This window comes from Equus przewalskii, chromosome 8 (genome assembly GCF_037783145.1).
Source record: "Equus przewalskii isolate Varuska chromosome 8, EquPr2, whole genome shotgun sequence".
NCBI lineage: Eukaryota > Metazoa > Chordata > Mammalia > Perissodactyla > Equidae > Equus > Equus przewalskii.
In genome coordinates this window covers 84,160,433-84,176,007 of record NC_091838.1, presented here as the reverse complement: position 1 = coordinate 84,176,007, position 15,575 = coordinate 84,160,433, and the positions used below count along the sequence as shown (strand labels likewise).

Genomic DNA, 15,575 nt, shown 5'->3' with positions numbered 1-15,575 from the left:
AGGGAGGATGAGAGAGGAGAGAGGACAGCCCCATTTCTGGCCTGAGTGGCTGGGGTAGGTACCGTTGACGGAGATAACGCAGGAGCAGCAGGTTTGTGGGGAGGATGGACTTGGCCTTGGGCAGGCCACAGCAGAAGTGCCTGTGGACACTGGGAGGGTGCTGGCTTGCAGTGTATGGGCCCCTTCATGGACACCGCGGTGCTGGTGCCAGTTAAAGGAGTGGATTGATGGGCTGGCAGGGAAGAGGTGGAAAAGCCCTGGGAGAGGGTTCTCAAGTCAAGCCAGATGGAGGGTCCTGCAGAAGCCTGCAGTGAGGAGTCACCTGGATTAGGAGCTCAGGGCAGGGAGGTCCTCAGACAGGGCTGCGCCCTGGGGAGCAGAGGGACTCCTCTGTGGGGAGGGTGAGGCTGTGGACACCTGGCTGATCTCTGAACGTACACCCTGGAGCCAGTGGTGGGGTGGATGAGGGATCCGGAATTGAGGGAGCAAAAGCCACAGGAGAGGACATGCAGAACAAGTTGGGGCTGAGGACTCATGAAAGGGTGAGGCATGCTAAGGCCAGCGGAAGGTGCCAGAGGCAGGCAAAGGGGCCCAACTGACCAAGCCATCGGAGTCTTTGTCCAGCTCTCCACCAGGGGCTCCAGGATGCAGACTTCTAGAGGGGAGGGTGGGGAAGTGTTGAGGGTCTTCGTCTGAGCCAGGCCTGGACAGCATGTGAAATGCTGGCTGATGGGCTCCCTGGGGGCCAGGCAGAGCCTGAGGAGTGTGACAGACCTGCTCTGGGGTGGGTCAGTGACCTGTGCTGCTGCCCCTTGGGCCAAGGGCGAGATGGTAAGGGTCTCACAGGATGCTCCCTCATGCTGTGCAGTTCCCAGGAGCGAGTGGCAGACACAACCAGGCCGCTTACCATCATGTGACCCAGGCACCATACTTAACCTCCAGGAACCTCAGGGTCCCCGTCCATCAGCTGGAAATCCCGGCACATACCTTATGACAGGGCTGGGAAAATTGCAAGGGAAGCGGAAGCATGGATAGAAAAGAATTAGCTACTGTCATTAACCTCCACCACAAGCTAACCCCCACCATCACTGCCTGGTCCTGCTCCCTTCGTCACCCTGGCGATGCCTGCAGCTCCCTCCCCACCTCACGGAGGAAGCAGCGTGAAAAGACAGTGACAGAGGAGAACGGAGAGAGAAGATCCCCTTTATTAGAATTTTAAAGACAGCAGAATGAGAGGAAGGCATCCTCCTCCCCCGAATATTCCCATCCTCTCTGCCTTCAGGGCTCGGCACAGGGATGAGACCCTCACCCCTCAGGCCCCCCAGAGGGCAGCGCTTCGGGGTGTGGGTGGGGAGGGGATGGGGAGACTCTATGCCAGGCAGGGGAGTTGGGACAGGAGGGGAGACGTGCACCCTCACCTCTTGGCTCGATCCCTCTCCCCTAGGACCTGGTGTTGCCCTCCAGACCCTGGGGTGGGCTGGCAGACGGGGCTCATGCAACAGTGAGTGGGCAGGAGGTGGCACAGAAACCCGGCCCCGCTGCCCTTTGGCGGGGCGGGAGGGCTAGAAGGGGCCATGCTGGCCACAGCGGGTCCAAACAGAAGTATCTGCAGTGTACGCACACAAGAGGGTCGGAGAGGGGCTCCCTCTGTCCCAGGCTGTGCTCGGGGACAAGAGAGGGGAGGTACAGATGGCACTGCCACGCCAGGTGCAAGATCCAGACCAGCCACGCCACCTGAGTGGGGCCCCGCACAAGCTGAGGGCTCGGGCTACTCCTTGGCACGGCCGATGATGGTGAGAATGTACAGGAAGATGTTGATGATGTCCGTGTACAGGTTCAGCGCGGCAAACACGTACTCCTCTGGGCTTAGGGACAGCTGCTTGTTCCCCAGCAGCAGCTGGGTGTCCACTGCCAGGAACTGGGGGTGACAGCATACTGGTGTTGAGAAACAAGCTTGCTGCCCTGCTTGAGCCCTGTCCCGGCTGCCCACCCCCCTCACTCACACAGGTGAAGAGCAGTGCACCGAGTGAAGCGTACACGATCTCCAGGATGCGGTTCCGAATGAAGATGCAGAGGATGGCGAAGATGAGCAGTACCACCATGCTCACCAGGAGCACGCCCATGCACGAGGTGAAGTCGTAGCGGGTCTGAGGGCACAGGGAGAGACAGGAGGCCCTGGGTGCTGGGCCCTGAAAGCCCTCTGGGCCCCCAGGGCCCACAGCCCTGCTGTGGGGGGCCCCTCACCTGCATGGAGAAGATGACCACTGTGAAGCAGACGGTTGTGGTGATGCCTACAGCCATGATGACCGCCTCAGTGTTGTAGAAGCTGGCGATCATGCCCACCATGTAGGACAGGCTGACGGTCAGGATCGACTGTGGGGAGAGAGAGCCTTGGGTAAGGGGAGCTGCCCCCCCGCCCTGCCTCCCATTCCCTGCTGTCGCTGCAAAGACCCTGGCTGGGCACCAGGGGCTCAGGTTTTGGGGTTACCAGTGCAACAAGGTTCCAGGGGTGCTTTCGCCGGAAGTCCCCACAGCAGCTGAGGACAATGAGGGAGGTGAAGAACACCGCGTAGGAGACGTAGTAGGTCCAGACGTTCTCCCGGACAAAGTCCTTCACCTTCCCAACGAACGTGAACACAGCCACGGTGGAGAGTGTCACGGACAGCTGCAGGGTCAGCACCAGGAACACCTGGGGACAGAGCCAGCTCAGAGCCCCCCCCCCCGCGCTGCTGCCCAGCCCTCCCCAGGCCCTGTGGCCCACCTTCCGGATGAAGGCCTGGCGGATGCTCTTGTCATCCCAGTTGGTGGCAGGGAAGTCCTGATTGTCATAGTAGGACGGGGGTCCCTCCTCGTGATAGTTCCCGTGCTGAGGTGCTGAGGAGCAGGATGGTCTGGGTAAGTGCCGCTTGCAGGTACCCGGAGCCCCTGCCCTCCCCCTGCCCCTCTACTCACAGTCAGGATCCTGTACCGGGAAGGCCTGTGGTTGTCCATAGGGGTTGGGAGGAAAGGGACTCTGCGGATACGGCCCCTGAGGGTAGCCCCCTTGGGAGTAGGGGTCCGGAGGGTAGCCCCCTTGGGGATAGGGCCCCTGAGGATAGCCCCCTTGGGGGTAGGGGCCCTGAGGATAGCCCCCTTGGGGGTAAGGGCTGGGGCCCTGGGGATATCCTGGCTGGCCATAGGGGGAAGGCTGGAATGGGGGCTGTGGGTAAGGGACCCCAGGGTAGGGAGGCATGGAGGGCTGGGGCCCTCCAGGATATCCAGGGTTGGGGGGAGGATAGCTGTCCCCAGACACCAAGAAACTCTTCTCATGGGGCATGGCTGCGGTTCTGTGGTCTCCCCCTAGAGAAGAGAGACAGAACAGTCAGCCCTACGGTGACATGTCCCCAGAACCAGCCCAGGGCGCCCCACCTGCTGCCGGGAACAAGGATGGAAGGAGGTGGATTCATGACCTTTCCCCCAGGCTGCTGGGAGCCCTGAGCATTGAGGCCAGGAGTGACAGGGTGGCTGGGCGCGGGGCTTGAGAAGGGGCCCCTCTAGGCCGACCCCCCAAGGTGGAGGAGGGGATGGATGATGGGATGACTTTGTCAGCCTAGGGATTTTTGGGCTTCGATCGTTTTTTAGGACCTGGAGGGGCCTTCTCAACCGCTGCAGGGTCAGAGCTCAGGCCAGGTCGGGGCTAGGGGCTCGGTCGGGAGGTGTAGGGGTGTGCCCGGACCCTCCCCTTCGCATCCCGCCCCTTAAGCAGCTTTAAGGGGCCAGAGCCGGCGGCTATTTCTATCCCAGGAAATCCCCACGCCATCTGTGACCCGCTCCAAGAGCAGGGCCCAACCGAGCCTTCATCCCGGGGTGGGGGCAGCAGGCCTGCATCGGCCGCTGCGGTGCCCGCCAGTGGGGTACGCCAGGAACAGCGGGGTGCGGGGGTGTGTGGGGGATGGAAGCGACCAGAGGGCGTCAGGGAAACAAAGCAGGCGTGGGGGCGAGGCGGGTGGGGGCGGCGGCCACGGAACCCGCACTCCAGGCGGAGTGGGCCCTCTCGCTCCGCCGGGGGGCGCTCGGGTCGCGGGTCCCGCCGCCGCCGCAGCGCGTCGACCCCTCCCTCCCGCTCCGGGCCGCGGCTCCCCGCACCCCAGCTGCCGCCCCCAGCCCCGAGCGGGCCGCGCATCCCGGCGAGACCGACCGACGAGCCACCCCGCGCTGCTCGGCTGCGCAGGACCGGGGCGGGGGCGGGGGCGGCCGGCCGGGTGGCTGGGCGGGTAGACACGCTGCCGGCCTTGGGCCGGGGACTCACCACGCGCGGGGCGCCGCAGGACGGTGCGCACGGTGTCCGCTGAGCGGCCGCACGGTTGATGGCCGCCGCGCCCGCGCCCGCGCCCGCGCCCGCACCTGCTCGGCGGCCGGCTCGGCTGGACCTGCGCCTGCGGCTCCGGAGACGCAGCGGGGCCTTGTGACGGGGCGGGCCTGGGCGGGGCTGGGGGCGGGGCTGGGGCGGGGCCGGGGGCGGGGCCGGGGCTCGGCTCCGCAGGGAATACGGGACTTCTCCCCAGCGGCCCCTGCCCACTGCAGCCGCCCTGCTGGCTCTTTTCCGAGTTCCAGGCCCAAGCCCCGCGCCCCACACTGTTCGCCAAGGGGTAGCTTGGGCCATGGGGGCTGAGGACTCCTGGAGGCAGCGGCGTCGCCTGGTCAATTTGGTCAAAGAGTTGAGAAATTTATTCCCAAATCTAGAATTTGCTGAGGCTGCCAAACACTCTCCATTCCTCCTTGGCCTTAAAACACCACTTTCCCTTTTCATTCAAGTCTATCCCAAATCAAGACGCCTAATTGTTAATTGCTCCATCCTCTCTACAAATCACTGAGACCAGCTGTTCCAGGCCCTCAGTAGCCCTTCTGTCTTCACTTGTCTTCCTCACATCTTCACAAGCTGTGAGGGTGGCATTCTTAGCCCTGCTTCACTGCTCAGGGGCTGAGGCTTAGAGATGCCCCAGGACTGGAGACCAAGTTAACTTCTTCTCTTGGCTTCAGCAATCCTCCCGAGGACGTGCAGACTGCCACGGCCAGGGTTGACCCCTGGAGCTGTGCCTCTCCACCTAGGGCCTAGGGCCCTTCCTGTGCTATCCTGGCTCTCGGATAGTTTTGGCCTCTCCCAGGCCTGGCAGTGGTTCGGAAAAGGCTCTTTCCTATGCCCACAGTGTGCTGGTTCAAAGTTCAACAATTGGATCCAGTGAGGGGTTCACAAAAATTCGTGAAAATTTAACAATCTGGTCATGATATGAGCTGTTCCAGCATACCTCTGCCTGTGGCAGACCATCTACAGCAGGGATCGGCACAATAAGTAAATTATATAAGATGTTAGAAGGTGATGAATTCTAGGATAAGAGAAAATATAGACCAGGCAGGGACAGATCGAGGTTTTGCAGAACTACAAGCTCATGCACTTTGAGGGGCCCTCTTTAAGAAAAATAATTAAAAATGGCAAATGTGGAGTTGAGATTGGGGTCGTGGAAGGGCCTTGTGGAAGTCAAAGGTCCTTAAAGACTTTTAAGTTCCAATTAAATCTGCCACTAAGAACAAGGTAAAGGGAGTCACAGGGAAGGGGTGGCCAGATGGCATTGTGGGAAAGGCTGGTCTGGGCAGAGGGCAGGGCCAACGCGAGAATGCTGAGGTGGGAGCGATCTACTGCCCCGGAGGACGAGGCTGGAGCCGACTAAGCATGGAGGGGTGCAGTGGGGATGGGACAAGAGAGGGGACTGGTGGAGCCTGGCAGGCCCCCCAAAGGCCTTTGGCTTTTACTGTGAGAGACTTTGCCTTTTGCCGTGGCTGGAGCTGTAGGAGCTGTTGGTCCCGCTTTACAAGGTTTACCCCATTCTCTCTGTTGAGGATGGACAGTGGGGTTGGGTGGGACTGGCAGAAGGAGATTAGTCAGAGGTTAGCGTAGCAATCCAAGCGAGAGATGATGGAGGTTCAGCCCAGAGTGGGGCAGCCAAGGTCCTGGGGGTGCAGCTCGGGGTGCAGGCTGAGCAGGTCCTCAGGCCCCTGGAGGAGTAGCAGGGTTGGAGGCTGGGTTTCAGTGGGCTGAGGGGTAAATGGGAGGTGGGAGATGGGGAGCAGTAGTGGGCAGAGTTGTTTGAGGGGCTAGAAGCTAATGGAGCATGCACAAGTAGGGGGCATTTGGTGGCAAGAAGGAATGCGGATTGTTAAGCTGCAGCCTGTAAAGGTGTGAGGCCCAGCACTGCCGTGGGCCCATCTGCGCCTCCATCTTTCTTTCTGTGATGAGGATTCGCTGCAGCAAGACTTCTGGGGTTAGCCGTGATGATGACGATGCTGAGACAATGATGCTGATGTAAGATGGGGAAACTGCGCAGGTGCACAGACTGGAGAGAGCCACAGGAAAGGGAGTGGAGGAGGCAGGAGGAAAGCTGTGCTGGGGCCCGAGCCCTTGTAGGTCAAGGGCAGGAGCTGCTCACCCTCAGCACTCACAGCCTGGTCACCTGCTAGGTGTGAAGGGTGAGAAGCAGGGTGTGAGAAGGTTGCTGGGGAGAGCTGAGAGCCAGCCTCAGCTAGGGGCTGGGCTGGAGACCCCAGCTGCTCACGCCGTGGGGGAGGGGAACACAGAGGCGTGAGGTCCTTGAGTGGGGTACAATCACTCAAGCCCCTTGGTGGATTTAGTAGGGAGGGTGATTGGTCATTTTGAGGTTCACAGGGAGAGGCCAGTGGGAGTAGAAGACCTCCGGGGGCCACTCTCCCACCCTGCCAGCCAGTGGACTGGGGTGGGACAGATGGGGCTGGGTAGCTGGACTGAGGGGTAGGCCCAGCCAACACTGAGGTGCTGCGGGGTAGGGATGGAAGGTTCTGCAGGAGAACCGGTGAATAGGAAGGGAAGCACCTGAGTGGCAGCCACCCAGACCCAGCACAGCAGGCCCCTCCCTCCGTCCTTCACTCAGACAGTTAGTTTCACTTTTGTTTTCCTGTCTCAGGCCTTCTGCCTGTGGAGCAGACACAGAAGTCCTGGCTGAAGGCCTGGGCTGGAGCCACCCGGGGGGCTTGGCAAGTGTAAGTGCGGGATATAGGCCACCCATGATGAAGGGGGTCGCTAGGGGCCTGGAGGGGTGGGGTGGGACTATGGACCACAACCCTACCCACCTGTCCCGCCCCCAGGGTTGTGATGGCAGAGGCGGAGGCAGAGGCGGAGGAGGAAGTTGGGGCGGCAGTGGAGCTCAGCGGGCTGCCCCCTGACATCTCCCATGAGCTGCTCACGCTCTACTTTGAGAACCGCCGACGCTCTGGGGGGGGACCTGTGTTGAGCTGGCAGAGGCTTGGCCGTGGGGGCGTACTCACCTTTCGAGAGCCTGCAGGTGAGGGGCTGATGGAAGGGGGCAGCCTGGGCCCCCACTAGCGTGGCCCTGACACCCCACTCCACCCCTGCCCATAGATGCAGTGAGGGTCTTGGCCCAGGAGGAGCACGTGCTCCATGGTACTCGGCTGAGTCTGCGGCCAGCCCCGCCATGTGCCCCTGCACGCCTCTTGCTCCAAGGACTGCCCCCTGGCACTGCACCCCAGCGCCTAGAGAAGCACATCCAGGCCCTGCTGCATGCCATGGGGCACCTGGAACAGTCCTGCCACGTCCTGGCCAGTCCCCGGCCAGACCGGGCCCTGATTCAGCTGCCCAAGCCCCTCTCTGAGGCAGGTGAGAGGTGGGATGGTGGCAGATGTGCCTGCTAGGGGAGATGCCCTGTGCTGACTTGCACCCTCCCCACAGAATTCTGTGTCCTGGAGGAGCAGGCCCGGGCCCTGAGCCTGGAGGGGGCTGAGGTATCCCTGGCCCGGGTGCCGCAGGCCCGAGCGGTGCGTGTGGTGGGGGACGCCTCCCCTGCAGACCTGCTGCTGCTGGAGCTGTACCTGGAGAACGAGCGCCGCAGTGGTGGGGGGCCCCTGGTGGGCCTGCGCAGCTTGCCTGGGCACTTGGGCACTGTGGTCTCCTTCCAGCACTGGCAGGGTGAGTGGGGCTAGATGGACACAGCCCACCCCTCCCTACCGCTCCCTACCCCTGATGGGCCTTATGTCCTTTCCCTTTCTCCAAGTGGCTGAACGGGTGCTGCAGCGGGACCACTGGCTGCAGGGCTCAGAGCTGAGCCTCGTCCCCCACTATGACTTCCTGGAACCTGAGGAGATTGCCGAGGACACCAGTGGAGGGGACCACCTGGCTGAGTTGGGGTCTGGGGCTAGCGAGCATGCTCTCTCAGAGGCTGGAGGGCCAGAGAGAGCACTGAAGGGTGCAGGGACGGTGACACTGGGCTCTGAGGAGGCACCAGGGCAATCAGGAGCCTCTCCGAGGACAGGTCCCATAAGGTCTCTGGGGCAGGCCAGGCCAGTCAGCTCGAGGCCCCAGGGGTCTTCAGAACATGAAAGGCCCATGAGCCTGGGGACTGTGGGGTCTCCAGAGCAGGCAGAACTAGTAAGCCTGGGGCCTATGGGGTCCCCAGGCCCAACAGGCCAAGTGGGCCTAGTGGAGATTGCCATGGGGTCTCCAGAGCAGGTGGCGTCAGTGAGACTGGGGCCTGTAGGATCACCGAGGCAGGAGGACCTGGTGGAGATGGTACTGTCAATGGAGCCAGGAGCAATGCGTTTCATACAAGTCTATCATGAGGACCTTCTTTCTGGACTGGGAGATGTTGCCGTCTTCCCACTTGAAGGATCAGATGTAACTGGCTTTCGGGTGAGTGACCCCTGAGGATGCCTCACCTTTGGTCCCCTTTCCCTCTGGGGGCTCTGGGTACCTTTCTTGTGCCCTAAACCTGCAAACTGCCCCCCACCCACTATGGTCCTGCAGCTCTGTGGAGCCCTGGCCCCGTGCCAGGCGGCCAAGGAGTTCCTGCAAAGTCTGCTGGGCAGCATTAGCTGTCACGTGCTGAGCCTGAAGCATCCGGGCAGCGCCAGGTTCCTGCTGGGCCCAGAGGGGCAGCACCTTCTTCAGGAGCTGGAGGCTCAGTTCCAGTGTGTCTTTGGGACAGAGCGTCTGGTCGGGGCCACCCTGGACACAGACCCTGGAGAGGTAGAGACGGAGCCCCCCAGCCCCTCCCCTTTCTCACACCTCAGCCACAGGTGCTTCCTCCACCCCCGCTCAGAGGCCTGGGAGGGGTGTGTACCCAGTGGGCACTGACATTTTCTCCCGACAGGTGGACGCCGCTGAGGCCCTCCAGGCCCTCCCTGGCCACTCCCACACCCTGTGGCCCCCAGACAGTACAGGCAGTAACCAGGAGAACGTGAACCTGGGTAGGGCTCCTTGGGGACCCCCAGCACATCCTGTGGCCTTTCTCTACCTCACCCTCTGGCCTGCCCTGCGCTCCCACCTCTCTTATGATCATGCACCCCCTAAACCCTCTCTCCGTCTTTCACTCGTTCCCAGATTTGTCCTATCCTTTAGCCCCACCCTGGCCAGGCTTGACCCCTGACCCAGTGCCTCTCCCTGCCCCTAGAGGAGGTCCGAGAGCTGCTGGCCACCATCGGGGAGGACTGGCTGCCCCTGGAGCCGAGGGAAGAGCAGCCAGAGGAGGAGGAGACTCCAGGGTGCTTGGAGGAGGAGCCTGCACCCGGGGCTAGAGAGGATCCCGTGGCCACCAGCACTGGGGCCCCAGGGAGGTTGGAGGAGGAGGCCGCACTGCAGCTGGCTCTCCACCGGTCACTGGAGCTGCAAGGCCAGGTGGCTGAGCAGGAGGAGGCTGCTGCGCTGCAGCGAGCCCTGGCCCTCTCCCTGCTGGAGCCACCTCCATTGGAGGCAGCAGAGCTCCTGGGTGGGGGGACTGGTGGCCAGGCCCAGCTGGTGGTGCATGTGGCCTTTGAGCAGGACATGGACGAGCTGGACCAAGCACTAGGGGCCGCCTTGGAGGTGCACCTCTGGGAGGAGACTGTGGGGTCCCAGGGCTACATGCTGCCCACAGAGCTGTGTGCCCGCCTGGAACAGTGCCACGGTGTGAGTGTTTCCTTTCAAGGTGACTGCACTGTCCTCCGTGGCTTTGGGGTCCAGCCCACCCGTGCAGCCCGCCACTTAGCAGCACTGCTGGCTGGCCCCCCGGATCAGAGTTTGGCCCTTTTCTCGGCGGCTTCAGACCCCACCCGTGAGTCTGCACCCTTGACTGGGGGAGGATGGGGTGGGCCAGCTCTCAGGGACCAGCACCCCAGACATGGCCTGGACCCCTTCCTCCCCATGTGTCAGTGCCACAGCAGAGGCTGAAGGTGCCCTTGGGCAGGCTGGAGTGTCTGGCTGACAGCAGCAAGGAGTTCCAGGAGGTGGTTCAGGCCTTCTATGACACGCTGGATGCTGACCACAGCAGGATCCGCATTGTCCGGGTGAGTCCATGATCTGTCTTGCAAGCCTCATGGCCTCCTGGGCCCATGCACCATTTTCACCCTGCAGAGCCTGTGGCTTGTCACTCTTGCCTACGTCAGAGTCAGGTGGCCAGGAGCTGCCCAGTGTGGGGCAGGCTGGAAGCTGCCGGGGGGGGGGGGGGGGGGGGGGGGGGGGGGGGGTGCGGGCGGGGGGGGGGGCGGTGGGCAGGGAGCACTAGGGCTCCCCAGCCCTGTTCCCTGCCTGGAGGGCCGTCACAAAGTCTGGGCGGGGGAGAGAGAGGGCACAGAAGTTAGGGGTGCCCCAGGACCTGACTGGCTTGAGCACAGGTCCCCATTTTGCCAGTTACAGCCAGCTGACCATGGACAGTGTGACCCTCTCCATGCCAGTTTTCTCGCCTGGAGCATGGGGTAGTGCTGCCATCTCGTGGCTACTGTGAAGATTGCTTATGCCACAGATATGTACCTTTTGCTGCTCTGGGGGCTCTTCCGCCTCCTGTAGAGTCTGTTCCAGCAAGAAGAGGGCTTGCTGCCATGCGGCAGCCCCCTCCTCTATTTTCACTTGCTAAATGTGGCAACTCCGAGCCAGGGTGTCTCAGAAAAAGTCTGGGAACAACTGGTGGGGAGCCCCAGGAGCCCCACCTGTCTGGGCAGGAAGGAAGAAGAGGCTGAGCAGGGACCAGGGAGGCAATGGGGGAGGCTGGAGGGCAGTGAAGCCCACAGCACCTGCCCAGCCAGAAGGAAGGAGTGAGGAGGGGGCTCTGCCAAGCCGCTCTGCTCTGCTGGTGAGTGCGTGTGAGGGCAGTGCCCGGAGCTGGAGCAGAGTGGGGACGAAGAGCGCCTGGGAGGCGAGGGCAGGGACAAGTCTGAAAGCCAGCGGGTTATGGAAGGAAGGAGTGGGGAGCAGCTAGAGCACAGCGCAGGGTTGAGCGCTCTTGGCCGAGGGAAGGAGTCGCAGAGGGCTGGCTGCACACGGGCCAGAAGGAAGGGACAGTGGAGAGCTGGGCTCGTCATGCTGGGGAGGCCAGGTGGGCGCTCTTGACTCTTGATGCATGAAGCTGTGGGTGGGCCAGCAGCATCAGCGACCTGGAGCTGGTCAGAAATGCAGAACCTCTGGCCTTCCCCAGACCTGGCCCTGTCACCTGCCACCACTGCCACCGCCCCCACTGCTTTCCTGGAGATAGTCACCAAAACTTTGGATCAAGTACTTTCCTCCATTTCTGGTCTTAGCAGCTGCCACGTGTGTGCTTTTAGGGAGGAGGGACAGGTGGCACTCCTGTCCGGTACTCTCCTTGCTGGTTCTACTAGTCACGTTCACTTGACCCTTCTAGCGAGCACCTTTGGGATTTTAGATGGTACATTTGAGTATTGTTTTTCACTTAGCCTTGGAGATTGTTGCCTTCCTGCATGGAAGACGAGGAGAGTGGCCTCCCTTCTGCCTCTTCCAGCTCCTCCTCCCTCTCCGTCTCAGTTTGGTCAGTGACGTTATTTTTACCGCATCGTCAAGGTTGACAAGCAAATGCCGTCTTCTATTCTGTAACTGTCGTTACAGAAGCTCCATGCGTGGGCAATAGATTGATGGATGTATAATGCTAATGACAACAGATTGAGCCACAGAGGAAATAGGGAAGTGAGATCCTAGCTATGAAAACCGTGTTGCATGTTTTAAAACCTCACATCTAGGATTCAAGGGCTAATAGCTGTTGATTTTTTTACTTTCTTCGTTTTTTCTTTGTTCTGCTTGGCTGCTGGGTGACTCTTGGTGCCCCTCATCACCATCTTCCACAGATTCTTTTTCTGTTTAACAGAAGTATCTTCTTGAGTGAGTAGTAAACATCTTGGACTTTTACATTTATTTTGCCTCTTACAATTAGAGATAATTTGCAACTACAGTTTGATATTAATATAAACTTTCTTTTCAAACGAAAGTTGCTATGTGTTTATTAAGACATTTCTGCTAATCAACACAGCTAGTTCTTGCATATCTTAATATGTTCTCATCTTGTCCTCACCACTAATAGTTTGCCTGGAAAGAGTGTTCAGGATCAAAATATGTTTTCTTTCAGATCTTTGAAAGACATTACTCTTTTTCTTTTCCCTTCAAAGATTGTGTTCTTGAAAAGTTAAAAAAAAAAAAAAAGACCCCTCTTTGGTCCTTCAGCATCCAGGCTTGGTGGTGAGAAGTCCAATGTGAGAATGTGAGACTTTTTCTCCATTTGTGTATCAACTCTGGGGTGTGTGGTGTGTGTGCGCGTGTGTGTGTCTGGACACTTTCTTTCACTTTGAAGGTTGATGTTTTCCCGGCAGGTAGGTGCCAGGGATGTGTCTTTCCCTGTTGTCCTCCTTGGCGCTTTGTGGATCCTTTCCATCTGGAGATGCCACCGTCAGCTCAGGGAGACTGTCTTCCTCTGTGCCCTCAGCTGCTCCTGTCACCTGTCTGTTGTCTTCTTGTGGCGTTCCTGTTCTGCAGATCTTAGACCTCCTCCGTCTGCTGCCCTCTCCCTCATCTGTCCTCTTGCAGCTTCCATCTCTTCTCTTCAGCTCTGCACTCTGAGTCACGTCCTTGACTCGATCTTCATCATCTTATTATTTGGCCTCTTCTCTGGATTTAGTTCAGCAATTTCATTGTTAATGTAAGAACTCTCTAATTTTCTGTTTCCTTTTCACAGCAGCTAGTCTTGCTTTATGGGTGTAATGTTCTTTTGCACCCCTCTGAAGAGACTAGTTAGAATTCTTTGGAGTCTCTGTTTAGGCCCCGGAATTGGCTCCTCCACGGCTGACTGTTGCGTTGGTCATCTGGGTCTTCCCAGCACTGAGAGGTCCGGGGGCATCTCTTGGTGTTGGGAATGAAATCCTGGGGGCTGTGTAGGCACCCAGCTCAGCTTTTCTCTGCAGAGGCCTGGCTGTGGGTGCTGAGTTCTGGTGAATGGTTGAGTTTGCCCACCTGCAGGCCTCCCTGGAAAGACCAGACTTCCCTGGAGGGGGCAGGCCTCCCCGGAAGCCCTCCAATGCTACTTGGGGGCCCATCGAGGGGGCTAATGGCTACCTAATTGCTGCCGGACAGAGCACGATTGGAGCTGTGAGGCCTCCCCAGACGCTGAACTTCTCCAGGAGAAGGCTCTTAATTTCCTGCTGGGCTCTGTCCAGGCGGCCCAGGGGGTAGGTCGGGTCTTCCAATAGCCTGGCCCTGACGGCTGCCGTCCGCAGGTGGAGCGAGTGTCGAACCCGCTGCTGCAGCAGCAGTACGAGCTGCACCGGGAGCGCCTGGAGCAGCGCTGCGAGCGGCGCTCTGCCGAGCAGGTCTTGTACCACGGCACGTCGGCGCAGGCCGTCCCCGACATCTGTGCGCGCGGCTTCAACCGCAGCTTCTGCGGCCGCAACGGTGAGGCCTGGGCCCGGCAGGGGCGTGGGCTCCGCCGACCGGGACGAGCCTGACCCTCACCCGTCCCACCCGCAGGCACGCTGTACGGGCAGGGCGTATACTTCGCCATGCGCGCCTCCCTGTCGGTACAGGACCGCTACTCGCCCCCCAACGCCGACGGCCACAAGGCGGTGTTCGTGGCGCGGGTGCTGACCGGCGACTATGGCCAGGGCCGCCAGGACCTGCGGGCGCCCCCTTTGCGGGCCCCTGGCCACGTGCTCCTGCGCTACGACAGCGCGGTGGACTGCCTTCGCCAGCCCAGCATCTTCGTCATCTTCCACGACACCCAGGCGCTGCCCACCCACCTCATCACTTGCGAGCACATGTCCCGGGCTTCCCCCGGGGACCCCTCTGAGCTCTTGGGCCACTCCCTGCCCACCTAACACTAAAGGCCCCCCTAAGCCCAGCCTCTGGCCTCCGGCTCCCCAGGCTCCTGGCTCCGCACAGCCTTCCCGCCCGCTTGGCTGCCCGAGGGGCCCCGGGGGGCGCCCCTGCCTCCTGCTGCCGCGCGGGGGCCGGCGGTGTGGACGAGGAGGGCTAGGGCCATGTCCCCGCCTGGGCCGGCCCAACCACCAGGGGTCAGCAGAGCCCAGGAGGAGGGTAGGCCGGCGCGACTACCCGCCCGCCTCGGCCAGACCTCGGCCGAGCGCGACTCCGTTTGAATAAACGTGTACGTGAAACCAGGCGGAGCTCCGGGTCTGATCTCTGTTTGGGGCGCGCGGGACCTGGCGCAGCTAGGGGCGGGGGCCGGGGGGCAGAGTTCGCTGCTCCTTTGGGGCGGCCCTGGGCAGCCGGCCGAGGCGGGACCCAGCGCGCACCCGAGCGACCCCACGTCGCCTTGGTGTCACGCACGCTCCCGCAACGACGTCTCCTTGCCGACCCGCCCGCCCTGTCCCCGCAGAAGTGCTGTGCCGGGCCGGGCCGGGCCGCAATCGCGCTCCAGCCCCGCCGCCTGGGGAGCCCCGGCCCGCGCGCACACGGGCGCCCGGATCGCACGGGCGGCGCTCGGTTTGGGGTCGGGGCGGGGCTCCGTGCTCGCCCCGCCCGCTCCGCCCCGCAGCTCTCCTGGCCCCAGCAGTCTGGCTGCGGCGGCTGAGCCGAGCTGAGCCACCAGGCACGTAAGACCCGGGCCCGGCCGGAGAGGCGCGCGGCGTGCGGAAGCCGCGGCTGGGGTGGGGGGGTCCTGCGCTGGCGTCCGGAACTAGGGGCTGCGCCGTGGCCCATCCTCCCTCGGGAGGGCACCACCTCTGCGCGCCCGAGACTGCGGAACTGGACGGGCGGTGCCCGGCGTGTGGGCAGGAAAGGCTGCTGGGGAGGTGCGGCTGCGGGCGAGGCTCCCGGCGGGGGGCTGGGGCGGAGGCGGCCGGTGCAGGAGCCTGTGGGAGGCGGGGCGGGGTGGCCCCCCCAGCGGGGTGCCTGCTGTCTCCCCCCACAGCCCTTAGCCTGAGGGCGGAGGCACAGAGCCCACATTGTGCCCCCACACCACCCCTCCCTCGCCGGGACAGAGCCCCATTCAACTCCTGCACGCTAGCGTTCTTGGGGACAAGGAGCTGAGGAGTGTGCACGCGTGGGTGTGCCGGTGTGCGCGCCGCGCAGGGTGGGCTGCTGGAGGGGCGCCCAGGCTCCCTCCCAGCCTTGCCGCAGCCGAGCTCCCGCGGCCCACGCCGCTGCGGCTCCAGTTATTTATAGGCCTTCACTGCAGAGAGCAAGGTGGGACTGCGCAGGGCTGGGGTGGAGTAGGGCGATGGGGGCCCTAGAGGCTGAAACAGCTCGGAGGTAGAGCGCCCGCGTCCAGGGATGGGGTCAAGGTCCTTCC

At 61.9% G+C, this 15,575-nt stretch overlaps 3 protein-coding genes across 14 annotated transcripts in view; 2 read left to right on the top strand and 1 right to left on the bottom strand.

Moving 5' to 3' along the window:
* PARP10 (poly(ADP-ribose) polymerase family member 10) overlaps nucleotides 1-14,443 on the top strand; it is a 38,575-nt gene extending 24,132 nt beyond the window's left edge. The window contains exons 1-12 of one of the 5 annotated variants that reach the window (XM_008535083.2): nucleotides 2,762-2,895; nucleotides 6,972-7,047; nucleotides 7,153-7,349; nucleotides 7,427-7,681; nucleotides 7,754-7,990; nucleotides 8,076-8,710; nucleotides 8,825-9,046; nucleotides 9,171-9,267; nucleotides 9,471-10,109; nucleotides 10,208-10,341; nucleotides 13,546-13,720; nucleotides 13,796-14,443. In XM_008535083.2, coding sequence (XP_008533305.2) covers nucleotides 7,160-7,349; nucleotides 7,427-7,681; nucleotides 7,754-7,990; nucleotides 8,076-8,710; nucleotides 8,825-9,046; nucleotides 9,171-9,267; nucleotides 9,471-10,109; nucleotides 10,208-10,341; nucleotides 13,546-13,720; nucleotides 13,796-14,142 — 2,931 coding nt within the window. In that variant the 5' untranslated portion in view covers nucleotides 2,762-2,895; nucleotides 6,972-7,047; nucleotides 7,153-7,159 and the 3' untranslated portion in view covers nucleotides 14,143-14,443. Of the gene's footprint in view, nucleotides 1-2,761; nucleotides 2,896-6,918; nucleotides 7,048-7,152; nucleotides 7,350-7,426; nucleotides 7,682-7,753; nucleotides 7,991-8,075; nucleotides 8,711-8,824; nucleotides 9,047-9,170; nucleotides 9,268-9,470; nucleotides 10,110-10,207; nucleotides 10,342-11,721; nucleotides 12,267-13,545; nucleotides 13,721-13,795 lie in introns of those variants that run through there. The other 4 variants (XM_070632302.1, XM_070632304.1, XM_070632301.1 and 1 more) reach the window with 4 other exon arrangements.
* On the bottom strand, nucleotides 1,184-4,470 carry GRINA (glutamate ionotropic receptor NMDA type subunit associated protein 1). Its single transcript, XM_070632306.1, has 7 exons — nucleotides 4,289-4,470; nucleotides 2,953-3,339; nucleotides 2,762-2,874; nucleotides 2,489-2,689; nucleotides 2,245-2,373; nucleotides 2,004-2,147; nucleotides 1,184-1,918 (listed from the first exon to the last, which is right to left on the bottom strand). Exons 2-7 carry the CDS (start codon nucleotides 3,314-3,316, stop codon nucleotides 1,769-1,771), a joined length of 1,101 nt encoding a protein of 366 aa, XP_070488407.1. The 5' UTR covers nucleotides 3,317-3,339; nucleotides 4,289-4,470; the 3' UTR covers nucleotides 1,184-1,768.
* A 162-nt stretch (nucleotides 14,444-14,605) lies between the features above and the next one.
* The window catches only part of PLEC (plectin), a 56,529-nt gene continuing 55,559 nt past the window's right edge, over nucleotides 14,606-15,575 (top strand). For 4 of the 8 annotated variants that reach the window (XM_070632299.1, XM_070632279.1, XM_070632276.1 and 1 more), the window contains exon 1: nucleotides 14,606-14,873. The gene's annotated coding sequence lies outside the window, so the exon portion shown is untranslated. Of the gene's footprint in view, nucleotides 15,076-15,297; nucleotides 15,470-15,575 lie in introns of those variants that run through there. The other 4 variants (XM_070632280.1, XM_070632281.1, XM_070632273.1 and 1 more) reach the window with 4 other exon arrangements.